At 43.4% G+C, this 26,537-nt stretch overlaps 2 protein-coding genes and 1 long non-coding RNA gene across 6 annotated transcripts in view; 1 reads left to right on the top strand and 2 right to left on the bottom strand.

The window, feature by feature from the left end:
* The window catches only part of DCLRE1B (DNA cross-link repair 1B), a 23,658-nt gene extending 11,922 nt beyond the window's left edge, over positions 1–11,736 (bottom strand). Inside the window, exons 1-3 of the mRNA XM_074188477.1 lie at positions 11,253–11,736; positions 10,957–11,122; positions 10,332–10,514 (exon numbers count right to left, since the gene is read on the bottom strand). Of these exons, the coding sequence (XP_074044578.1) occupies positions 10,332–10,514; positions 10,957–11,122; positions 11,253–11,441 (538 nt within the window). The 5' untranslated portion in view covers positions 11,442–11,736. The remainder of the gene's footprint in view (positions 1–10,331; positions 10,515–10,956; positions 11,123–11,252) is intronic.
* Positions 11,333–23,124, top strand: AP4B1 (adaptor related protein complex 4 subunit beta 1). Its single transcript, XM_074188476.1, has 11 exons — positions 11,333–11,348; positions 12,068–12,220; positions 12,325–12,549; positions 13,024–13,154; positions 13,622–13,769; positions 14,365–14,861; positions 16,400–16,483; positions 17,553–17,656; positions 18,441–18,648; positions 18,912–19,193; positions 19,449–23,124. The coding sequence occupies exons 2-11, from the start codon at positions 12,108–12,110 to the stop codon at positions 19,871–19,873; spliced, it is 2,217 nt and encodes a 738-aa protein (XP_074044577.1). The 5' UTR covers positions 11,333–11,348; positions 12,068–12,107; the 3' UTR covers positions 19,874–23,124.
* The window catches only part of LOC141488425 (uncharacterized), a 44,834-nt gene continuing 41,346 nt past the window's right edge, over positions 23,050–26,537 (bottom strand). For 2 of the 4 annotated variants that reach the window (XR_012468674.1, XR_012468677.1), the window contains exon 4: positions 23,051–26,537. This is a non-coding gene — a long non-coding RNA (uncharacterized LOC141488425). The other 2 variants (XR_012468676.1, XR_012468675.1) reach the window with 2 other exon arrangements.

Below are 26,537 nucleotides of genomic sequence, written 5' to 3'. Positions count from 1 at the left end.
TACTGTCACAGCATTAGAACACATGCGTACACGCGCGCGCGCGCGCGCACACACACACACACACAAAGAAACTGAAAGGAGCTATGGGGGGGTAGGGACAGAGAATCCACATAGTGGTCTTTCTGCTCTGGAGATACCATTAGAGTATATCCTCTGCTGCACCTACACTGGGATCAAGAGGGGGCTGAAGACTGGACCACACCAGAAGGGTCTCAAGGAACCAGGGGTGCCCAGCTTGAAGAAGCAATGTGGGACCACGACATGAAAACTATCTTAGATAATCTGGAAGGCTCAATGGACAAGAAGGCAGAAGAGAAGTATCAGATGGAAGCAGAGGGATCTAACATTTCTAGCAGATGGGTCTCAACGTGGCATGAGATGCTGGGTTGGAGATTCTGGGTCAGACTCAATTCTGACTCAGGGGTTCCTAAGGTCTTTCTCACTCCAAGTTCGACTTCCTATCACTTTACACAGCACAAGTGGGACCCTCACCATACCCCAAAACAAGCCCTGAGGGGAATGAACTTTGGAAGTTTTAAGACTCTCCTCCTTATTCTCCAGGGGTCTCCATCCAAGTCCCTCTCAGAGGAGGGGAGAGTAAGTTCTCCATACATTTTTCCTTGATACTTTTTTTCACTCTTTCGGTTATTCTGTGGGGGAATCAAATGAAGGGGTAGCTAGATGACCCAAGCAGGAGCCAGGATGACCTGAGTTCAAATCCAGCCTCAGACACTCACTCCCTGGTATAACCCTGCAAAACTCACTTAACTCCAACTGCCACCAAACCAAACCAACAAAAAGAAAAACAAAGAATCAAATGAGGCATTAGTGTGTGAGAGAGAGAGGGGAGAGAGAGAGAGAGAGAAAGTGTTCCACTGCAAAAAGCACAAATCAAAGAAGAGGGCAATCAAGTTAGGCTGTGGTGGGGTGGGGAAGAAATCAGCTAACAAAGCAGGCAGCAATCCACAGAGTTTGGTCCAAAAATAATCCCAAAACTGTTCTTCCAACCCAGTTTAGGTCCAAGGGTCAGGAATGACTACAGCCCTCACTGCTACTGAAAGACAAGGCTCCCAGGAAGCTCAGATCTTCACATGGATCAGTGACCTTATTCATTCAGAAGGTCACTACAGTGATAAAGATCACAGCCCACCCACCTCCACCCACTTAGAGCTAGACATCCAAATCCTAAAGTTTGGAACTGGGGCCTTCCTTATTTTCTTTCCAAGTCTAGGGTTCCAATGGTCTCATTTCCATCACCCCAATCTCTTGCCACATGCCCATTTTCTATTTCTGGCACACAATCACTTTAACTCTATATCTCTTCAGACTCCTTGGTTCTGCAATGTCTTGTTACTGGATGCAAACACTACAATGTCATCCACAAACAGGAGTACCTGGAAGATATCATTGTCCACTGGGAATACTCTGAAGGGCAAATCTCTCCCTAGTTTTTGCCTTGCTTGATGGTTATTATCAGGGGGTCATTGATCAGGGTTTTATTTTTTTTAGAGACTGATCTTCCTATTTCACACTAAGCTGAAAGTGCACTGGCCACTGCAGAATCAATGCCACTGCTAACCAGAATAGAACCTTTAGTCTGACCCATTTTTGAAGTTTTCATACCATTTAAGCAGCTAGGAAGCACTGAACCCCAGAGGATTCACTATACTGCTGTTGGACTTAGTTTGATCATTCAATCAGCTTCAGTCCTATTGCAGCATGTGACATTCATAACCTAAGCCTCCCAGAAGACAAGCTTTCATTGCCAAACCTGACCACCAGAGTTATTTCCATTGTCACATCTTCAGAGGAATTCTGAATTATCTTCATATAAGTGGATGAGAGACCTTGTACCAAGCTTGTATAGCAGGAGTTTGTTTGCAATCAATAAACAGAAAGCACAAGGAGATCTTATTAGTCTCTACATCTTTCAGGGATTGTGAGAGGTGGGGAAGTATTTTTAAAAATCTAGCTCTGAGAGGTGGCTAGGTGGCACAATGGATAGAGCACTAGCCCTAGAGTCAGGAGTACCTGAGCTCAAATCTGACCTCAGACACTTTAAATTATTACCTAGCTGTTGGCCTTGGGCAAGCCACTTAACCCCCATTGCCTTGAAAAAAAAAAACAAAAAAAAACCAAAAAAAAATCTAACTCTGCCTTCCTAAAGGGACTGAATTAAGCAAACCTGAGTTCAAGGTCCACCTCTAAAAACATAAATTACTGGGCTCACCTTTAGGCATTCATAGTATCTTGCTTTCTTAAAAGGAGTCCTTGGGAGAAACTCTGTATCCATATGGTACAGAGAGTTGGTTCCACCAAAAACTGTGGAATATAAAATCAGGATAATCTGGGGGGCTGTGCAGCTGGAACCATTATTGTTGCTGCTTTTGTCAACTGTTAAGGGTCAGACAGGTGGGAGAGACTTGAGGCAAGAGATCAGGAGGTTAGATGGTGATCATGGGTGATAGGAAGTGAAAAAGAATTGAGAGATATTGCGAAGTAGAACAAGACTTGGTAATTACTTAGGTATTTGCTGTAAGGAGGAAAGGTTGAAAAGGATGACTGAACATTTGTAGGGTGGCTAAGAAGGAGAGAAGGAAAGGCAAAAATATAAGTTGTCAGCTTGAGACAGATGATGAGTTTAGTTTTGAACATGCTGGCTGAAGGACCAGAAAATTATTCCACACATAGTAAAGGGAAGGAAGGTGCTCAAGAGAAAAGAACAAAGCTAAATATTTTTTGTCTTTGTTTCTCTTCTACCCTAGAGGGGGTTTTTGGAGTTTTTTTGGGGGGGGACAGAATCAGTGATTTCATTAATACAGAAAACTCCCACTGATGAAATTCCTTCTGCCAATGCTGACTGCTGCACTGTAGCAAAGATTCTGCAAACTTAAAGCCTTAGAGAGTTGCCTAGGGCACAGAAAGGTTCAATCACTTGTTCAATGTGTCAGAGGTAGGATAGAACTCAGATCTTCCTCCCTCTTTGGTAGGGTCTACCTCACTTTTGTATTTGTATCCCCAGAGTTTAACACAGTAAGGGTTGAATTCTAAATTTTTTTCAGTCATTCATTTCTGGTTCTGAGGCCAGCTCATGGTCCACATGCCAGGCTGTCTTGAATATACTAAAAGCCTAATAAATCCTGAAAAATCACAGCCTCAATAGTTGGAACAATGTAGATGAGACACCTCAGGAGAATGTGGACAGAAAAAGAAGACATTTCCGACATTAGGAAGCGTATAAGTAATGACACCAAAGGAGGAGAAAACAGAGACAGAAGAATTCTAGTTGGACTAGAGGGCTTGTAATGCTGGGCAGGGAAGTTTGACCTGGCAGGGAAGTTTGAAGCTGGCAGGGCCTATGCTCCAGTAGGTGAAGCTTGACCTAGTGTGGGTATCCCCCAGAGGCTCTCTCCCAGTCATCCTCCTGCCTTACCTCACACTGTTCTCTACCTATCACTCTGGAAACAGACATCAAATTGACACTACTATTCCTGGAAAGAATATATCTGCTAATTTTCCTGTGATTCTATTCACCATCCTAGTGACTTCCCAGACCAAAGGAAGCCTCCTCAGAGGCACTCCCAGAGACAGCAATGGCTCAAGGGTCTGGAGCACTGGGCCTGGAGTCGGGAAGACCTAAGTTCAAATCCAACTTCAGATGTTTTCTTGCTGTATAACTCCGGGTCAGTCACTGAATATCTGTCTGCCTTGTTTCATCATCTGTTAAATGGGGAAAATAAAGAGTCCCTGCCTCTCAGAGACTGTGGGTCTGACCTGCTGTTGGCACAGGTCATTGCTTTATCTAGTCTAGCCCTTCTTGCCACAGCTGCCCAAAGTGGTTGAGACTGCCCCAGACATCTCATGAAGCAAGGGCATGACTGTGCTGGAGGAAGGGAGTCAGAGAAAACAGCAAGCAGAGGAGCACCAAGGAAGAACCAAGAATGAAGAGTGAAATCGAGAAATTTGGTAACAGGAAAAGATGGCCTGGTCACCTGGATGACAGATGGACAATCACCTTAGCACTGCCCAAAGAAACAAAACTGACCTCCCAGGGAAAACTTTCAAGAGTCACATGTAGGGGGCGGCTAGGTGGCGCAGTGAATAGTGCACAGGCCTTGAAGTCAGGAGTACCTGGGTTCAAATCCAACCTCAGACACTTAATAATTACCTAGCTGTGTGGCCTTGGGCAAGCCAATTAACCCCATTGCCTTGAAAAAAAAAAATCTGAATCAATAGAGGTAACTCCTAAATTGATGAGATCAAAGACTTATTTTCATCTGAGATAATATATTGTATACATTACAAAACTAAACAAATAGAAATTGTAAAAGGAGTTAGATGAGAAACAGTATTTTTAAAATGAATGATGCAAAAAACCTTTTTTGTTCAACAAAAGTATTGCTAATAACTTTTAGTGAGAGCAATGCTTCGTTATTTAAAAAAAAACTTTGTCTTGGGGAATAATGGACTTACAAATAAGTTTAATAGTGGGGCAGCTAGGTGGTGCAGTGGATAGAGCACTGGTCTTGGAGTCAGGAGTACCTGAGTTCAAATCCAGCCTCAGACACTTAACAATTACCTAGCTGTGTGGCCTAGAACAAGCCACTTAACCCCATTTGCCTTGCAAAAACCTAAAAACAAAAACAAAAATAAGTTTAATAGTAACTGACCATTCAGTTAATTTGAGCAATGTAACAAGTAGGGGTCAACTTTTCAATCAAAAACTGCAACGCAACAATCAAACCATAGGGCATAACATCTTTTCAACAGGAACAGTGCTACTGTATGTAATCATCACCATACACAATGTACTATGCTCCAATGCTCTAAGCCCTGGAGCTATAAAGAAAAATAAGACAGTCTCTGCCCTCTAGGAGCTCAGTCTAATGGAAGAGACAACACAAAAACTACCATGATACAAGATTAATTGGAAATAATCAAGAGCAAAGGCAAGGTCATTAAGGAGGGAAGGTTTCTGTAGACTATAGGGTTTTGGCTGGGACTTAAAGGCAGCAAGGAGGGAGAGTCCTGGGAGAGCCATGGACTTTGAGTGGGAGGATAATACAATGGGAGAAGAGATTGAAGGCAGTCAGATCAATTAAGAGGACATTTCACTGATCCAGGCAAGAGGAAAAGAGGGTGTGAACTAGGAAAGTGGGCAAAAAGGAGAGATGCTGTGGAGACATAAATAAGATCTTGCAACTGTTTGAATACATGAGGTAAGTGACAAGAGTTCATCAGCAAGGAGAGGATGAACCTGAGAGACCAAAAGAATCCTCGACAGAAATCTAGGAGTTTAGAAGAGAGGTGAATTTGAGGGGAAGGATAATGCAATGACTTCTGCAAAGTTAACCATGTTCCATTTCTGTCTCATCCACAGATGTAGTTTACTTTGTCCTATACCCAATGATTAACGGGAGTTAGGTGGGAGAAGAGGAGAGCTTGAGCTCAGAGCTCACTAGTCACTAAGCTGCTAAAGCTACAAGATGACAGAGGGACAAAGGGTAGTTATTCTGGGAGGGAATGACACTGATGTTTGTGCCTGAATCCAGATCAGATGATACCGACCCTTAAAGGCCAAGGGGTAGTGCAGAAATGGGTAGGTTTGGAGTTTGCACAACCCTGGCGGGTGGTTGGTTTGAGTTTGCACAACCCTGGCGGGTGGTTGGTTTAAGTGGAGGAGTGTATGATGATAATGGGAGGCAGGAAAGATATGGCTGTGGTAGAGACAAGTCTCAACTTGGTTCCTGTAGGGAGGCTGGTATCTGACCCATCTTCCACATACCTTGTTGAGTTTTGCTATGACCTCTGAGGGGGGCCCAGTTCCCACTTTGAAGATAGCTGGTCTAGGTGAAAAGAGCAGTGGGAGTGGAGTATCAAGGAGGAGTCAGATCTAAGAGAGATTACTGAGGTAGAATGACAAGAATTATTAGTTGACTGGATCTGCAGGATAAGTGAGAAAGATAATTAAGAAAGACTAGTCTACGGTTATGTGTCTCAGTAACTGAGAAGGTATGGTTTCACTGGATCAAGAATATAGGAAAATAAGTTATCCTTGTTCAGGAGAAAAGAGTTTAGAGTAATTCTGGAGTGTCCCTTCTAGATCCTTCCTCTAAAGGATCACAATACCCAGGGGTTCCACCATTCCAAGCTCCAAAGTGAGACTATTCCCAACACCCGTGTTCTAGTCTTTTTTTGCTCCTATTCATGTAGTATTAAATGGAACTGGAGGAAAAGGTGCAACTGGATGATGAATTTGTATCTAGCCTCATCTTGACCTTCCCTGTAACTGCAATCATTCTTCTGTTCTCTAATCAATTTGATATCCCAGAGGCTCTTTCAAACCTCATTTGCTCTGGACCACCCCACCCTCACATTGTGGATTTTGGTTCATACTTGATGAAAGAGAGAGAGAGAGAATGAATGAATACTTTTGCCATAAGCTCCTCTTTTCCTCTCCTCCCACTTCTCACATCATTCAGACACCTTCCCCCATTATCTCTTCCTTCACTCAGGTCCCTGATAAGAGGTCATCCTTCTCCTAGCCAAGGCCAACCCTTCTACAAACACTTTGATCCCCTGCTTATCCAGCACACTGTTCCCTCTCTCTCCCACCTTTCTTATTTACAATCTCTCCTTAAGTACATGATTCTTCCCAGCTGTCTGTAAATGTGTCCATGTGTCCATGCCCCCCAACTTTAAAAATCTCTCACTTGGTCATGGCCATTCCTGCTAGCCATCATCCTCTACTTCTCTTTCCCTTCAAAAACAAAAGTCTTGGATAAAAAAAGCCCCCTATACTGGTGCCTCCACTTCCTCCATCACTCAGTTCTAAACCCTGTGCCATCTTGCTTCTGATCATCATTTAAATGAAACTGCTTTTTCCTGGGCTACTAATACTTAATTGCCAAATCCAATGGCCTATTCTTTGAAAATTTTTAAAAATTATTTTTTATTTTAATTCAATTTTATTCAAATTCCCTATTCCTTGAAAAGGGAAGAAAAACAAAACCCAATACAAATAAGTTACAAAAAAATTTCCATATTAGTCATGTTCGAAACAAAAGAAAAAAGAAAGTGAAGACAATAGGATTCAATGTACACTCTAAATCCATCTCTATCAGGAGACAGGCAGGATGCTTCATGAGTCCTTTGTAGTTGTGGTTGGTCATTTGAACTACAGCTACTAAATCTTTCAAAGTTGATTATTTTTATAATATTGCTGTTATTCTACAAATTGTTCATCTGGTTCTGCTCAAGCACTATGTCAGCTGATACAATTCTTCCTGGGTTTCTCTGAAACTATTTTCCTCAACATTTCTTATAGTACTGGAACATTCCATTGCATTCATTTACCTTAAGCTGTTGAACCGTTTCTGTGACTGACAGGTACTGTCTCAGTTGCTAATAGATGCAGAATGGCCTTTTTCAATCTACTTATCCTGTGTGATTTCTCTGAAACCTTTGTTCATCTGTTCATCTTATCTTCCTTGATACTCTCCTCTCTGAGTTTTCATGACAGCAATCTCTTCTGATTATCCTATTACAGACTGCTCCTCAGTTTCCTTTACTGGATCTTTATCCATGTCACGACTACAAACTGTGGATGTTGCCCTGATGTCCTATCCTGGGCCTTTTCCTCCTCTGGCTTTATCCTACCTTCCTTGGTAATCTCATCAGCTCCTAAGGATTCAATGATTATCTCTATGCTAGCCTACTAGCTCATCCTTGCACAAGACTCTCCATTTCCCTTCTTCACATCACTGCCCCCTCCCTGCTATGCCTGCCTTCTCTCCTCCCCTCTGCCTCTGCATTGGATCATCTCTATCCAAGACCTATTTATCTAGTTTTAATCTCTGTCCAATGTTACAGTCCCACATCACAAATTGCCCTCTGGATATCTCAAAATAAATGTCTTAATAGGCAATTCAACTCCACATATCCAAAATAAAAAACAATCCCTTTTGCCCCAACACTGCCCTCTTCCAAATTTCTCTCTTACTGTCAGAGGCATTACCCTTTCTAATTACCCAGGTTTACATGTCATCTTCAGTTCCCCACTTATCTAGGCTGTTGCCAAATCTTTTCCTTTCCAGAGTTATATCATCTCCCATACATGTCTTCTCTTCTTCACTCCTCCCCACTTGGGTTTCTGTTTCCTCCTATTCTAAACTTTTCTCTGCTCAGCTGTCCAAGTGACTGTTCCAACCTGGAGATACTGACCACTCACTTTCCCCTACCAAATAAATAGTGTTTCTTACCATTTTCCGGGATCAAATATAAACTCTTATTTTTAGTATCTCAACATCTTTTATAACCTGACTCCTTCTTGCCTTTCCAGTCTTCTTTCATTTTCATCCGCTCCACTTACTCCATGAGCCAGCTAGCCTACTGGCTCATCCTTGCTGAAGAACCCCCCCAACTTCTTTCTTCACACCTTTACCCTTGCTGAGCCCCCTCCCTGCCCTCTCTCCTCCCCTCTGCCTCTGCATTTCCCTGACTTCCTTCAAGACTCAACTCAAATCCCACCCTCTGAACAAGGCCTTTTCTGATTTTCCTAACTGCCAAAGTCTTTCCGACTTTCTGTCTACTCTGTACATCACGCACCTAAGTATTAAAAGTGTCTGAGGTTGGATTTGAACTCAGGTCCTCCCAATTCCAGGGCCAGTGCTCTATGCACTGCACCACCAAGCTGCCCCCCTAATGATTGAATGAATCTTAAAGAAACCAGAGATACAAATATTCACTTCTAAGGAAAATAGTACATTTCAGGTCTGAGGCACAGCCTCTATGAAGGCTTAGAGATGGGAGACCATAGGATTATGGACCTAGAAGGAGCAGGGAACTCAGAGTCCATTGAGGACAATCTCCTTATTTTACAAATAAGGAAACTGATGACATCACTATATTACAGTCAAGTTACGTTATGTTCTGACTGTGGCTTATCAGACCAACAGAAGCACAGGTCCGGAACAAATAGGCCATGTGAACACTTGGGGTGGGTTCTCTAAACTTGTGCATCTTGTTCAAGGTCACATACAGGTAGGAAGATTTGAGATTTGGATTAATCCTGCCTACATAATCTGAAGGAGCAGCTTCCAAGGTGGAAAACAGAAAACTTGAGGGGGGAGTAGTATGAAATGTGTCTGGAGAGGTAGGTGGCAGCCAGGGCTAATTGAGATATTTCATTCTAGAGGCAACAGATGAAGATTTTACTCAAAATACTGCTTCTGATTCTCATCAGTATTGCTGTTTCTCTAAAACAGGGGTGGGGGAACTTTTTTCTGCCAAGGGTCATTTGGATATATTTATCATTATTCTAGAGCAATACAAAAGTATTCATTTTAAAATCAGCCTGCTATATTTGGCCAAACCTTTAATTAATTCGCCTCTAAAAAGTACCTAGATTTTTTTTGAATTTTGAACCCCACCTGTAGTTGCCATGGCAGCACCAGATCAAATGATTTGATGGGCCTTATATGGCCTGGAGGCTGATGTTCCTCATCTCTGCTCTAAAAGATGTACTCATACTCTCTCACTTAGTCCCCAACAATGTTTGTGACAAACTTGCTTGTCAGGGTTTGGAAATGAGAATGAAGGAACTGCTCTTTGGCCTATCTTGTCAGGTTAGAACAGCATGCCCAGGAGTCTCAGATTGCACATTCATACTTAGGTTTTGCTAAGTGAGTATCTGAGATGCTGCAAACAAAATGGAATCAGTCACACTTGCTTAGGAGGTGTCAGAAATCTGTCCTTCGTCTTCCTACTTCCATCTCAACTTTTTTCTCTCCTGTACTTCTCTAAATCTGAGGTCTCAGAGTTGCATCAGGAAAGGACATAAGCATGGGGTGGCTAGGTGGTGCAGTGAGCACTGGCCCTGGAGTCAGGAGTACCTGAGTTCAAATCCAGCCTCAGACACTTAATAATTACCTAGCTGTGTGGGCTTGGGCGAGCCACTTAACCCCATTTGCCTTGCTAAAACTTAAAAAACGTAAAGGACATTATCAAGAAGCTAAGTGCCTTTGATTAAAGGACTTTCAAGTAGTAATTGAGCTAAATGCATGAAAGAAATCTCAAACCTCCTCTATCAGTTCTTGCTACCCAAGAAGCTATTCTGGGAAAAAGAATAAACAAAAAATGACTCCCACTAAGAAGTTGAGTAAGCAGGGGAAGTAAAAATCTCAGAAAAAAATTAGAACAAAAATGTGTTCCAGTGTGGAACAGAGATGATCAAGATGACTACACTTTGTGTAGTGGGATCAAACATGATGCTGAATTAAAGAGTCACAGCTATTTGGCCAAAGGGAGAAAGGAGAAGGGGAATCACTCACCGATTTTGATGTCGTGTTGTGGGTGCTGGCGGATGAGCTCGATAATCTGATGGGTGGCCTCCTGTCGGGAGGGGAGGACCAGGGTCGGGTCACAGTTGGTATTGTCCAGATAAAGGGTATGGATCTGCTTCCCGAGCCTTAGGGCAGGCTCCTGCAGCATGGATGGCGTATAGCGGAAGTCACCTTGGGAAATATCAAGACAAGCCCTTCTCCATCCATCTCCCTCAGAGGGAAATGGGGATTTATCTGTTCAGGGGATTTTGAGGAAACTCACGCTTTCTAAAGTTTACTAAGAGAAGGCTTTTTAGTGACTCGTATTGGCTTGGTTTTTTTTTTGCAAGGCAACCAAGGCCACGCAGCTAGGTAATTGTGAAGCGTCTGCGGTGGGATTTGAACCCCAGGGCTGGTGCTCTATCCACTGAGCCACCTAGCCCCCCCCCCATATCTGCTTGGAAATGTGGCTGTCAGTCTGTCTTGGGATGCTTTTTGCCATCACTTATCCCACCTGTGTGGTAGGACCTCCAAAGAGAGAAAGTAAAGGTGTGAGGTGGGGCCTTGGGGGGTCCTGAGGGTCATTCCAGCTGCCCAAGCCCCTGTGGGGGGCAGCCCCTCGTGGGGGCCCTACCTGTGTACAGGATGGTCCCAAAGTAGCCTTCGAAGAGGAACATGACGGAGCCCGGGCAGTGGTTGGCGTCCATCAGGGTCACGGTCATGGTCTCCCGCCCAGCCTCGTCCAAGGGCAGCACGTGGCTCTCCCCCAGCTCCAGGGCCCGGATCCAGCGCGTGGGCACCTGGGCCGGAGGGGAAGCGGCCTGAAGGCGGCCCCGCAGGCTGCGCATGCGCGCCCCGCCCCCGGCGCCCCGCCCCGCCCCCGGCGCCCCGCCCCGCCCCCGGCGCCCCGCCCCGCCGGCCGCGGCCTACCTGCAGGCGGCGGTGCAGCAGGCGCGCCGTGAGCGGGGAGCAGTAGAGCGGCCGCGCCCAGGTGCTGGACAGCCCCTCCGTGTGGTCCGCGTGCAGGTGCGTCAGGAAGAAGAGGCGCGCGGGCCCGGCCCGGCGCAGGTTCCACACGTCCACGGCGATGGGCGTGTGCGGGATCACCGTCCCGTTCATCGTGGGGCCGCGCCACGCCTTGGGGGAGGGGCGGCCCCGCGTCGCGGGCGGGAGCGGAAACTGCGGGCGGGCGCCTCCCGCCCTTCCCCCGCCACGCCCGCGGCGCGGAGCCGCCAGGCCGGAGGAGTCGATCCCGGATCGCTGAGATCCAGCCCCGCCTGGGCCCGGCTGGGAGGGCCCGAGCGTCCCCGCGGCTCCGGCGGCGCCGCGATGGTGGCACCGAGCAGCGGAGGGTTGGGCAGCGCTGAGTGACGGCGGCCGCGGCGCCTCCCTGGGCTCGAGGAGGCGGCGGGGCGGGACTTCCGGAGGCCGGGCGCAAACATCCGGGCGCGAGGCCGCGGCTTCCGGCCGGAGAGGGCGGGGACCCCCCAGTGCGGGGAGGAGGGCCTGGGCGAAGCTGGGGGGGCGCCGGCGTCCTCACCCGTGAGTTGAGATTGGCCCTTGCCCGAGGGGTGGCGTGACCTTGGCCGGGTCGTGGGGTCGCAGGGCCACGGGAAAGCCCCGATTTAGTGAGAAACTTGAACGGGACCTCCCTTGGCGTGTAAGCGCCCCGAGGCCCGCTGGTGCCCCCCAACAGCTCGCTGAAGGGGTGAGGCGCCAGCCAGCACCCCCACCTTCGCCCTTAGGCCCCTTTGCCCGAGCGCCCGCTGCGTGCAGGCCGCAGACATGCCGTACCTGGGCTCCGAGGACGCCGTGAAGGACCTGAAGAAGGCCCTGTGCAACCCCCACGTCCAGGCCGACCGGGCGCGCTCCCGCAACGTCATCCAGAGGGTCATCAGGTACCCCCAGGAGGAGCCCCCTCCCACGGGGCGCTTGTGCCGGGCTTACGGAGCGGCCCTGTAGACGGCACTCTGACGGCCCCACTGTGGCCCTGTGATTGCAGGCACATGACCCAGGGCCTGGACGTGTCCGGCGTCTTCATGGAAATGGTCAAAGCCAGCGCCACGGTGGACATCGTGCAGAAGAAGCTGGTCTATCTGTACATGTGCACCTACGCCCCCCTGAAGCCGGACCTGGCCCTCCTGGCTATCAACACGCTGTGCAAAGACTGCTCGGACCCCAACCCCATGGTCCGGGGACTGGCGCTCAGGAGCATGTGCGGCCTCAGGTGAGTGGTCGGGGCCTAGTTTTCTGCTGGTGTCTGATTAGGGCATCCAGAAGAAGCGCGAAGCAGAATTGTTCCTCACATCTACTGCTGGTTTGCTTTAGGAAACTCGTACAGTTGTCTCCTTTCCTCTTGAAGTCTTCCTTTGTTTTTATTGAAGACTTTTTTTTTTAGTTTTTGCAAGGCGATAGGGTTATGGTTAAGTGGCTGGCCCAAGCCCACACAGCTACGTAATTGTTAAGCTCACGTCCTCCTGACTCCAGGACCAGTGTTCTTTTCCATTGCACCACCTAGCCACCCCAAAATATGACCTTTTTGATGCTCCCAAGCAGAAGTCAGATAACGGTGGCATTCAGAGTTAGGAAGGGGGACTTCTTTATTTCCTGATTAAATGCACATTGCCAAGCTTCTGTAGGTACTAAATCCAGTCAGGATTGGCTTTTCCAAGCCAGGCTGACTCCAGAGTATTTTGCCTAGGATGCCTGGAGTGCAAGAGTATATCCAGCAACCTATTCTGAATGGCCTTCGGGATAAAGCCTCTTATGTCAGGAGGGTGGCAGTTCTTGGCTGTGCAAAGATGTACAATCTCCATGGAGACTCTGAAGTGGGTAAGTAGTAGTCCTTCCCATCATTGTGTGTATTTACTGAGCATTCACAGTATTTAGGACAGTAAAAAAGTTGTTTTCACTAAAAGTAATGAAGTTTTTGTATGTAACAAGAGAAAAATTAAATTACATTAAAAAAGAATAATAGAAATTTTCCTTATTAAATACCACAAACTGTTAAATGAGATTTATTTCTGTGCACTGAGGGGCCTTCGAATAGAATGCAGGTTTTGTTGTTTTATAAGATTAGAACCATCATATATTTGAAGCCTAAGCAAGATTCTTAGCATTATCTACTTAGACTGACTTGGAAGTCAGGATTTGTTGCTTTACATTCTGGGGTTGCCATTTTCATATTTGTAACAAAGGTCTTCTGCTGGGTGTGCCCTGTTCTATTATCTAATTCCATTTCTGTGGCTAAAAATTTTCTTCTTTGCTAGAAAGTTCTGCTCTTCTTTGTTTCATTGTAGATGGCACCCTAGTGAATGAATTGTACAGTCTTCTTCGAGACCCGGATCCCATTGTAGTGGTGAATTGCCTGAGAGCTCTGGAGGAGATCTTGAAGCATGAGGGAGGCGTTGTTATCAATAAACCCATTGCCCACCATCTCTTAAATCGGTTTGTATGCTGAGATGGATTTTCCTATTGGTGGTTGTGCTGTATTAAGGAGACTTCTTGAACAGTTTTCCTGGGGGAGTAAAGAGGAGCACTGTTACCAACTTCCCCACGATTCACTCAGCAAAAAACAATTCTTTTCTTTGTTTGAGCTTTCTTGTCCATATATAGAATATTAAGCAGGAACACACCCTCTGATGCTAAGTCCTGTCACATTTTAGAGCCATTAAACTGCCAAATTCTCACCCACCCACTCACACATAGTCCTCCATTAAGTTACTTGTTCTGCCTTAAGATGTTGGAGAATCTGAATCCAAGGCCTAAGAGTAAATCCTTGATTCTAGGCTGATGAGCATTATACACATGCTTTTGATTTTAAGGGCAATTTTGCATAAGTGTTAAGGCTTTTGAGGGAAAGCCTAGGACCTTCTTTCAAAGAAATACTATACTATATAAATTTGTTTAAAGATCTGTGTTTTTCCATCAGAAATTATTTTAAATGTTCTTTCCTGTTTTAAGCAGCTGTTAGGACATGGCTTCAGAGAAGGAATCGTGTTTTTGATGCCAAAACAGTAACTTTATTTTTTCCCTGAGACAGAATGCCAGACCTGGATCAATGGGGCCAGGCTGAGGTACTAGGCTTCCTGTTACGCTACCAACCCCGAAGTGAGGAGGAACTCTTTGCCATCCTCAATTTGTTGGACAGTTCTCTTCAGAGCAACAGTCCAGCTGTGGTGATGGCAGCCACCAAACTTTTTCTTGTTTTGGCAAAAGAATTCCCCCATGTGCAGACAGATGTGCTTGTTAGAGTGAAGGGACCTTTGCTGGCAGCCTGCTCCTCAGAGAGCCGTGAGCTCTGTTTTGCTGCTCTCTGCCATGTTCGACGGATCCTCCGTAGTCTGCCTGGCCACTTCAGTAGCCACTATAAAAAGTTCTTCTGCTCCTACTCAGAACCACACTACATCAAACTGCAAAAAGTGGAAGTACTGTGTGAGTTGGTGAATGATGAGAATGTCCAGCAGGTGCTAGAAGAGCTCCGGGATTACTGCACTGATATGTCGGCTGATCTGGCACAGGCTGCCATCTTTGCCATAGGTAAATAATCTGCTGTTCTCTCTCCGCCAGGACCAGTTGGCCCAACTAGAACACTATGGCTAGATGAACATCAGAAATTAAGAGGCATACTTCACAGCCAACAAAACCTTCAGTAAAGAACTAGGCAGTGGAAAGAGCACCTGGAGTCAGGAGCTCCCAAGTTCAAATCTGGCTTCAGACACTTGCTACTAACTTGTGACTTTGGGCAAGTCACTTAACCCTGTTACCTTGCAAAAAAAAAAAGAACAGGACAAATAACTTAAAATTTCTGGTATCAGCAAAACAAGACCTGTTCAGGACTAAACTCACCATATCTCTTAGGATAGAAATTTTAAGTATTCCTCATTTTACATGAACCCAAGATAAAGCATTTAGTTTATAACATCTTGTGTTTGAATAATGCTATATACTTTTCAAATTACCATTCTCATATTATTTTCAAAAATGTATTAAAAGTAGGTAGAAGAGGTATTATAATTCCCATTTTACAGATAGAGAACTTGATGTACAGAAAGTTTAGAGAATACCTAAATAAAAAAAAAACTGGAACTAGTTCTCCTGACCCCTTATATTATTTCCTGCTATACCAAATTCCCTAGAATTTTAAGGCAGTAGTATCTTGCACCAAGTGGTAGCAACTTTAGAAAATGCCTAGTAACTTGCTCCTCTTGAACTATTATAAATACCTGGACAAAAAAAAGAGCTAAAATTTTAAAGCTTTAGGCATAACATTAAGGGGATCCTCTGACATAGGGAAAAAAAATCTCTTGAATTATTTGTTGAGGAAAAGAGAGATTAAAAGTGATGGAGAGGGGTGTCTAGGTGGCCCAGTGGATAAAGCACCGGCCTTGGGAGTCAGGAGTACTGGGTTCAAATCCGGTCTCAGACACTTAATAATTACCTAGCTGTGTGGCCTTGGGCAAGCCACTTAACCCCATTTGCCTTGCAAAAACCTAAAAAAAAAAAGTGATGGAGAGTAGGACTTGGAGTCAGGAAATTGTTATGAAGTATTCATAATGCGTACGTTTCTAAGCTTTGCTGATCTGTGACATCCAGCATACTTCCAAGTTGCCACCTTAATTTTTTTGGCTAAAATTTTCAATTCTTTTTTTTAATGAGAGATTCCCCCCACCCAAGAATCCCCAAAGTTATAGTGTGAATCAATGAAAAAAATAGGAATTTTGGACCAAATTCACTTTACAGGTCAACTTTTCTAGAATGCATTTCTTAAGTCATGGGTCTAGTTCACTCAGTCTTTCTCTTGAAGCTTGTCCAGTGTTCAGATTCTTTTTTTTTTTTTTTTTTTTTTTTTGGTTTTTGCTAGGCAATGGGGTTAAGTGGCTTGCCCAAGGCCACACAGCTAGGTAATTATTAAGTGTCTGAGACCAGATTTGAACGCAGGTACTCCTGACTCCAGGGCTGGTGCTTTATCCACTGCGCCACCTAGCTGCCCCATAGTGTTCAGATTCTTAATTATTTAATTACATTTAGTGATTATTTCTTATTTTACAACTTTTTGGTCCTCCTTTTCTTGATAGGTGGCATTGCCAGGACCTACACTGATCAGTGCGTTCAGATCCTAACAGAGCTGCTGGTGCTCAGGCAGGAGCATATCACCTCAGGTAACTATGTTTAGCCACATTCTTTGCCAACCACATGGATTTGACTTTTCTAAGGAAAGGGGTGCCAGAAAAGTGTGCAGTCTAGAACCTGCAGAATGGAGGCCTTGTGCTCCTGATTGGTGTTCTGCTTCATGCACAGAGGCTTCTTTCACTCTTCAGGCATCCCTCAACAAGTATTTCATAAACACTTTGTCCAGCCACTGCATGGACTCTTTCATGGGTGGCCATGAATCTAGATTGCCCAGTTCAGCTGCAGCCAGGGAAAGAGCCAAACCCAGAATCTTAAGAGTTTCTCAAATGGAAGCCACACTGAGCAGCCTTTTTTTCTTTGCTGTACCTTCCCCTTGAGATGAAGATATTGCTCTCCTGTTTATTTTTTTGTTATCTACTTAATTTAAACCATGATTTTTAGACCAATGGAGTGCCATGAAATTGCTCAAGGATTCCCTCATTTGCTTTCTACATTTCCCTTGGCCTTTATATCAGAGGTATGTGGAGCTCTGTGTCTCTTCCAAATTCTTTATGTATCACATAATGTGATACCTCTTCAGGTATCACAGAATTAGCACAGGCATCTGGTATAAATTTGCCATAGATGGCTCTACTTGATCCTGTGCTAATGTTTGGATTTCATACCTGCCATCTTCTTCAAATGAGATAGTATATTTAAATGAGATCAAATGAGGTAACAGATAAAACATTTTGCAAACATCAAAGTGCTGTGTAAGTGGTAGTCACTATTAGCTATCATTACTTCTTAGAACCATAACAAAAATGATGGGATCCATTTTTTCTTCTGCTTTGCCACTGGTTTAGAATTAGTAATATTTGTGGTCCAAAGAGGAAATCTATTTTCTCCAACCTAATGGTAAAAAGACTAATGTTGGGAAGTTGTTTGCCTGTCAGTGCTTCCCAGACAAATGATTCCAGTAAAATTCTTTGTTTTTAGCCCCAGGAAATTTTACAGAGACCCATATGGAGCTTTAATGTGAATAAAAGCTTTATCTGCTTTGCTTTTCCATTGAGACATAACTCTTGTGGTGTTCTGTGTTTCATGCTTTGCTTGTAGCGGTGGTACAGACTTTCCGAAACCTGGTTTGGCTTTGCCCCCAGTGCACTGAGGCTGTGTGCCAGGCCCTCCCTGGCTGTGAGGAGAACATCCAGGATAGCGAGGTACAGCCTCAGCCTTCTTTTCTCCCAAAAGGGAGGGTGATGTGCTTAGGACCATGCTCATTGAGTGGCTGTTACAGTTTCTTCCCTACTAGGGTTTAAAATGGGATCTTTTAGAATTAATTTATATTTATATGTTTAAATCACAAATGACTTGCTATAATTGTGCTCTTGAGCAGTTTGCAGCCATACAGTTTGAGAATTCCAGTGTCTTTTTCTAGCCTTGGGAAGTAATTTAGTGAGGGAGCTATGTATTACAGTAGACAGAATACCGGATGTGAAGTCAGGAAGACATGAACTCAAAATCTTTCCCAGGTCCTAACTATTTGATCCTGGGCAAGTCATATCTTTGATATCTCTAAAATTGGAATAATAATAATCTACTTTCCAGATTATTGGGATGATTAAATGAGATTTGTGTAAAACACTTTGCAAACCTTAAAGCACTATATAAACATTATCTGTTATTGTTGTTCTTAGTGAAGTTCATTTGGCAGTCATTTGACACATTAGAAAAATTGGGCACACTGGCATGAAAGCTTAGGAAGCCATTCTGCCAAATACACCCAGGCTCCAGGAGCCTTGGCAGCACCCTCCTCCTTAGTCATGCTGTGTGGCAGCTTATCTGCCTCCTGGGCAGCAGGCTCTAGGAGAGAGAGAGAGAGAGAATGGGCAGCAGGGACTCGAAGGTTATACATTTTCCCCTGCACTGGGAGAAACAAAGCTGCTCATCATCTGTCCCTTTATGTTCTGCACTTTACAGGCCTCTTCTTCCTTGACTCCCTAGGGAAAGCAGGCGCTGATCTGGCTCCTTGGCGTCCATGGGGAAACAATCCCGAATGCTCCATATGTACTGGAGGACTTTGTGGAAAATGTGAAGGCAGAGACATTTCCAGCAGTGAAGATGGAGTTACTGACAGCACTGATGCGCCTCTTTCTGTCCCGGCCCGCCGAGTGCCAGGACATGTTGGGGCGGCTGCTCTATTACTGCATAGGTGGGTCCCTTGGGAGGGACAGCACCTGCCCTGAACCAATAAGGATAATCCCCATAATTTAGGCTTAGTGGCAGAATATGTCTGGACTCTGGGAAGAAACAAGTTGTTCAGCCTTCCTGGCTTTTCTTCCCTTCCTTGTTTCCAGTTTTTCCTCTCTCCTCTTTTCCTTTTTTTCCTCTTTTCATCAGAATAGAAGATGTAGGTCATGAGACTGGGGAAAGAATATTAAAATCATTTGCATCTCTTTGATTTTTCTCTTCTAGAGGAAGAAAAGGATATGGCTGTACGGGACAGAGGTCTCTTCTACTATCGCCTTCTATTAACTGGCATTGATGAGGTGAAGCGAATTCTGTGTAGCCCCAAGTCTGACCCTTCCCTTGGGCTCCTGGAAGACCAAGCAGAAAGACCTGTAAATAGCTGGGTCTCTGAGTTCAACACATTAGTGCCAATGTATAGCAAAGCGTGCTGGGCGGCCATCTCTTCACTTCAGATCTCTGAACCTCATGGCCCTCACCCTTCTGGCACCGGAGTCCTTTCTGCAACAGGTGAAAACTCTTAGGGGGCCGAGGACCTATATTATGACCTACCATGATAACTGTTTTTTATTCCTAACCCTTTTTCCCCCCTAAAATCTAGGACAGCTTTTATTATTTTGGTGATTGAGAAAAGTTAATCCAAGTGAAACCACCAATGTACTTCAGAGTACTGGTTATTATACATGTTTCCAAGGATGAAAAATATTTTATTATTGTATTATGAAACATGTCTCTTAGAGTAGGTTCTTTTTATTTTCATTTTAGGATCCTTAGTTTCAGAGAACAAAGAGGAGCTGCAGCCTCTGCCTGACTCTGGATCTTTCCTCCTGGTCCCTAATGGGCAGCTGACCGCTGAGCAGTTTGAAAAAACTTGGCTAAGCCTGGAAGTGGCCCACCAGGAAGTTTTACCCTGGCAGGGGGTGGCCCATCCTGACACCATCCAGACAGCTTTGCAAATGGTGAACATCCAGACCATCGCCCTGAGCAAGGCTGGGGTCCAGCCCTGGAAGGCCTACCTCAGTGCCCAGGATGGTTCAGCCTGCCTCTTCCTGACGGAACTGCTCTTAGATCCAGAGAATTCACAAGTGCACCTCTCAGTGAAGCAAAGCCAGGCCAAAGCTGAGGCCTTGAACAGCTTTATTTCTGTATTAAAAACTGTGATTGGAACGATTGTGGACATAAAATCTTGATAGATTCTTGCTGCTGTTGTAAAGAGACATAAATAATGATTCAAGTTCAACATTTGTTTTCAGATTCTTTAAGTTTGAATAATATCAGGGGAGAGGGAATGTCAAAATCCAGGAGCCAGGATTTTTAGGTAGTTTTTAAGGTCATTCCTTTTTTTAATTTTAATTTTTATTTATTGAAGGCAATGGGATTAAGTAATTTGCCCCAGGTCACACAAGCTAGACACTTGTCTGAGGCTGGATTTGAACTTGGTCCTCCGGACTCCAAAGCCGGTGCTCTATCCGCTGCCCCCAGGTCAGTCCTTCTTTAGACAAATAACTTCCACATCCCCCCACTGGTGCTGTGAAACTTCATTCGTGTTAGTATAAGTGAAGATGTAAAAGTACTTAGTGTTTGGCTGTTTTGGATTATGAAATCTTAGGGCTGTAAGGATCTTCATCATTATCTGCTCCTGCTGCCTCATGTCATAGATGAGACAGCCCAGAGAGGAGGGCTTGACTCTCACTAAAATCAGACCTGGAACCTAGGTTCTCGATCCGATACAATTCTCTCTTGCCTTAGAGCTGTTCCATTGCTCCAACTGCCAGAGGCGGGCACTGCAAGCACACCTCCATTTGGTTGAGGGACCTTGCCACTCAGAATAGTGAAAGAACCCATCTAGGTCCTACGATGAATCATTGACTTTTTGACCCTTGTACTCTACAAAGGAAAGCATAAAGCCATTGTGCTGGATGTGTGACCAATTAGGCATAAGGGCTTTAGAGATCTGCCCTTCATCATTTAAGTGCTAATAACTTTTTTCTCACTATATTTTTCATTCTCAAATCAATTGTATAGAAAATATTGGAAATCATATTTTGAATTGCTGGGGAAAAAAACCTACATGTTAAAGTATGGAAAGAGGTCATACCAAGAGGGTGTCCGCTCTCTCAGCTTCTCCTAAGCTAGAAGAGCCTAAAGCATGTGCTGGTGATGTTTTCTGCTGGTGAAGAACCAGTGTGTCCAAATGCCTGGAGGCCCAGCATCTCCCAAAACGAAGAGGACGCCCAAAGTGGGAAATTCAAGAGAAGTGATACGAATTAATTACAAGTTACTAAAGCTATTTTTGTGCCAGGAACTCAGGTCCTGGGAGCCCTTTTCCTCAAGTTTACATTCTGTTAGGATAGAAAACATGCACGTAGGTATATGTAAAGAAAAAGGTAGTTTGGTAGGGGAAAGGCATGAACAAATCAGTGGTATTTGAGCTTAGTTTTAAGGAAATTGGGGGATTCTGGAGGATAGAGGTAGAGTTCCCTTCTGGCATGAGGACAACTAGTGCAAGAAATGAGTGAGGTACAGTAAGAGCCAGTTTAGCCAGGCTGATAAGTGCACAAAGGGAACACTAAGTCATAGAGGCCTTTAAATGTTGAACTGAGGGGGTTCCTTTTCACCCTGGAGGTATCACGGAGCCAGAAAGGAGTTCCCTGAGCCAGCAAGTGACTGCTTTAGGAAAACAAGTTTGCCAGCTGTGTGGAAGATGGCTGGAAAGGGAAGAGACTCAAGGCAGGGAGATGAATTAGAGGGTGCCTGGAAAGTCTTGGAGAGGCGTGAGGCCTAAACTGGGGTGGAGGAAAGGGAAGTGATGCAAGAGACATTGTGGAACAAGACTGGCCAGATAATTATATATGTGCCAGGAGAGTGTGGCGTAAAGGATGAATCCTGGGTCATGAACCTGAGTAATTAGAAAATGGTGGTATCCTGAACAGGAAAGTTTGGAAGAAAGGGTGGATTTGGGGAAAAAGAAAATTCCATTTCAGATACGAGTCTTTGAGATAATAGAATCTTACACATTCAGTTAAAAATGTGCATCTGGAACAGGAGCTAGGGGAAGAGGCTAGGGCTGGGTAGATTTGGGAAACAACCACATAGAGATAATAGTTGAAACCAAGAGAGTTGATGTGATCACTCAGAGTAGAAAGAGGAGAAGGCCTTGGAATATACTTCCTGCGTGTGCATGTGTGTGTGTCTGGGGGAGGGGGTGCTGTTACACATCCAGCAAAACAGAGAAAGGGATCAATGTCACAAAAACCCAAGAAGGAGAGAGAACTAGGGAGGAGGGGGTGTTGGGCAGCGTGAAACACTTCTCAGATCAAGAAAGGCTAGGATTAAAAAAACATCATGACTGGATTTTATAATTAAGGTTTCATTGGCACCTTTGGGGAAAGATCAGTTTAGTTGAGAGATAGGGTCAGAAGCCAGGCTGCCAAAGATTGAAAAGTGAGAAGAGCTGGATGTGGTGGCATCTAATCCTTGCTTTTGAAGAGGCTGAGACTGGATTTCTGAGCTGCACCTGGGCTAAAGCCAGTTTGATCTCTACACTCAATCTGGCACCAACATGGCATCCAAGAATGGGAATGGGGACACCAGGCTGCCTAAGGAGGAGTCAGGTGACCCACGAAGGGAGCGCATAGCTTCTGTCCTGCTCAGTAATGATATACAACTTGTGAACAGCTGCCACATTTCTAGCTTGGGTGAGATAGAAGACCCTGTCTCAGAAGAAGGGGCAGGGGGGGAAGAGGAAAGACAGTAATAACAGCAAGAAGTTTCTAGTAGCTTGGTTGTGAAAGGATGGAAAAATAGGAAAAAATGATAGTTTTAGTGAAATGATAAAAATTAAGTCATAATTGTAATGTCAAACTGAAGAAACTGATTATAGCTCAGCTGTTGAATTATGATGAATCAGAACTAATTATGGGAGCTATTGGAAGATAAAGCCCTGTTTGTTGCTTCTCGATAAAATAAGATGAAGAGAAGATAAATTACATTTAAATATGTATGAATACACACACACACACACACACAATACCATATGTGTATATATTAAATAGAAAAATGATCCAGAATAAAGACTGACTTCTAGTCACTGCTACTATTTTGTACTAATGTATAAATATTCAAGACAACCTTTGGAGTTAATTTTTTTAGTATTCCCCCATAGAATATCCTCTTTGCTTATGGCTTAACTCTTGGGAGTAAATGAATATTAACCTTTTTTTAATCTCTGCGGGAATACAAGGTTTCTTTTCATATCTTCATCAGTGAGTCATTAAACACCATTCTTGTTAACTTCTACAATGGGCAGAAACACGGGAGAATTGTAGAAGTAATAAGCATAGTTCCTGAGTTTGAGAAAGTTAAAATCTTTTTTAAAATAGTCATATATCATTTTATTAATATCTTTCACTCAGCACATCACTGGAGAAAATCTACATATGAAACTACATTTTTCTTTTTTATTTAAAGATTTTTAAATTTATTTTTAATTACATGTAAAACAATTCTTAACATTTGTTTTTTTATAATTTTTTAGTTCCAAATTCCCTCCTTTACCTCTCCTTGAGGAGGCATTGACTTCCATATAGATTATATATGTGAAATCATGTAAAACATTTCTATATTATCCATGTTGCAAAAGAGAAGACAGATAAAACCCCAAGAAAAATAAAAAATAACATACTTCAATCTGTATTCAGACACTGTTGATTTCTTTTTCTGGATCTGAGTAGTATTTTTCATCAGAAGTCCTTCAGAGTTGTCTTTTATCCTTATTTTGCTAAGAATAGCCAAGTCATTTTATAGTTGATCATCAGACAATATTGTTTTTACTGTGGTCAGTGTTCTCCTGGTCCTGCTCACTTCACTTTGCAACAGTCCATATAAGTCTTCCAAGATTTTTTTCTGAAACCATCCTCATTATTTTTTATAGCACAATACATACTATCACAATTAAATATAGCAAAATATTCAGTCATTTCTCAATTGATGGGTATCCTCTCAATTTCCAAGTTTTTGCTACCACATAAAAGAGCTGCTATAAATATTTTTGTACTATAGGACCTTTTCTTTGATCTCTTAGGGATAGACTTAGTAGTGGTATTACTGTGATATGCACAATTTGATAACCCTTTGGACATAGTTCTATATTATTCTCTAGAATGGTTGAATTAGTATCCCAATTTTCCACATTCCTTCCAACATTTGTTATCTTCCTTTTCTGTCTTGTTAGACACACTGATAGATGTGAAATAGTACCTCAGAATTACGTTATTTTGCATTTCTCTAAGCAATGATTTAGAGTATTTTTTCGTATAAATACAGATAGCTTTGATTTCTTTATTTCTTAAGCCTTCCTGTTAATATAATTTGACCATCAGTTGAGGATGACTCAAATTCTTACAAATTTGACATAGTTCCCTATATTATAGTTTGAGAAATGAGGCCTTTTATCTGAGAAATTTGCTGTAAAATTTTTCTTCCGCTTTTTGCTTTCCTTTTAAACTTGGCTGCATGACTTTGTATCAAAAAAAATTTAGTTTAACATAATCAAAGCTATCCATTTTACATCCTGTAATGTTCTCCATCTCATTCAATCATAAACTGTTCCCTTCTTCAGAGATCTGACAGGCAAACTATTCCATGCTCCCTCAATATGGTATCACCCTTTATGTCTAAATCATATACCCAATATTACTTTATTTTGATATATGGTGTGAGATGTTGGTCTATACTAGTTACTGCCAAACTACTAGGAAATTAAAATGTGACAGGGACATAATTATCTGCTTGGCTTTCTGGTCCTGTAATCTTCTAACCTTTGTTTTATACCTATGTCTAACACTAATAATAGCTAGCATTTATATGGTTTTTAAATGCTAGCTTTAACATTTCCAAGTGGAAATCAATATGGTTTCCAAACTGTTTTACATGTTATCTCATTTGATCCTTAGAACAACCATGGGGGATAGGTGCTAGTATTATTTCCATTTTGCAATTGAGGTAGCCCGAGGTTAGGTGACTTGCCCAGGATCATATAGCTGGTAAGTGTCTGCGGCCAGATTTGAGCTCCAGTCATCCTGACTCTAGGTTCATCACTCTATGCACTGAGCCACTTACCTACCTAGGCTCAGCCCTGGCCCAGACTATGGGACCAATCCTACCTCTAGATAGCAAATCAGAGTCTTAGACTAATAGAACAGGAATTCAACCTTGCTATTTACTGCTCCTTCTCTGACACGGTTCTAGTAAACACTGAGTTTTTTTCCCCTTAATCTTGAGAATCAAGTTTTGCTTTGTACGCCTGAGTTAATAATTGTCCCTACCTTGCTCCCTCCTTTATATACCAATTTCTCTAAGACTCAAGTTATGCCTTCTCCGCAACCCCTGACCTTAGAAAGGAGTAAGATACAGTCTTTAGGGACAGCTAGGTGGCTCAATGGATAGAACACCAGCCCTAGAGTCAGGAGGACCTGAGTTCAAATCCGGCCTCAGACACTTAATAATTACCTAGCTGTGTGGCCTTGGGCAAGCCACTTAACCCCATTGCCTTGCAAAAACCTAAAAAAAAAAAAAAAAAAGACAGTCTTTAAATTCTTGCTACCTGCTACTGGATCTTCTTAGTCTAACAGAAGCTCATTGAGGTCCTGTCTCCTTCCTGTTGACAAGCCTAGACATCCTCCTTCCTGATGCTGCTTTGATGTCTGAACCCCCTCATGTCCTAACTTACTCTAGACATCTGTCAGACCTCTAGGTCCTGACCATCTCCTATTTGACCTGTATAGCCTTTCATTACATGCTGCTTTTCTGGCAGGGTATTGCTCCAAAAGTCCAGGTGAAAAAATGGATTTCAATAGATTCTTAAGAAAATTGTTTTCCTGCTTTATTATTATTGTATCTTTCTTCACCATAGTTAATCTTTACCCTAGGTGTTTGTACTTTGGTAGTTCATTGAACCCAGAAAATATAATGAAAACCTTTTCCTCCTGGGTGTGGTAACAGGTGTTGAGTTGAAAAGACTTGCTAATTATTTGCATTTGCAGCAGAATCAGGATCTGAACCCATGTCTTCTGTTTTTAAACCTAGTTGCTTTCCCACAAGATCAGGGTGCCTTAAATTTCAATGATGTTTTACACTTTTTTTAGGGTTTTTTTTTTTGCGCAAGGCAAATGGGGTTAAGTGGCTTGTCCAAGGCCACACAGCTAGTAGCGGTAGCAGCATAGTACGCCACCTAGCCGCCCCAACGTTTTACACTTTTTGGTGTTTCCCCTTACATTAATTCATTTAGTGGATTATAGGATCATAGATTTACAGATAAGAGACTTAGGAAAAAATCAAGTACAGGCCCCTCATTTTATAGAAAAGGAATCTGAGACTTATCAGATACTGAAGTAGTTTGCCATTTCCCATTCTAGCTCATTTTACAGAAGAGGAAATTGAGGCATACAGAGTTAAGTGATTTGCCCAGGGTCACACAGCTAGTAAGTATCAGGGACTGGATTTGGACTCAGCAAAAATGAGTTTTTCTCACTCCAGATCAGCCACTCTATCCACTGGATCATCTAAATGCCCCAGAAATCCTACTGCTATTATAAACCCCAAGGAAATCAAAGGCAAAAAGAAAGGTACTGTATTCACTAAAATATTCAAAACACTGCTTTCTGGCAAAGAACTGGAAGCAAAGTAGTTGCACCTGCAAACTTGGACTTGATTGATGTGTTGCTTGGTTTTTCAAAATTGATTTTTTTCCTCTTCCTTCTTTCTTTCTTCCTTTTCTCTTTGTTTCATTCTTTTTTCTCTTTTCTTTCTTTCTTTTTTTTCTTTCTTCCTTCCTTCGTCACGAGAAATGGCTCT

The sequence above is a fragment of the Macrotis lagotis genome, chromosome 5 (genome assembly GCF_037893015.1).
Source record: "Macrotis lagotis isolate mMagLag1 chromosome 5, bilby.v1.9.chrom.fasta, whole genome shotgun sequence".
NCBI classification, from domain to species: Eukaryota; Metazoa; Chordata; class Mammalia; order Peramelemorphia; family Peramelidae; genus Macrotis; species Macrotis lagotis.
Note: the sequence above shows the minus strand (reverse complement) of the source record. Positions and strands in the feature narration are given on the sequence as shown.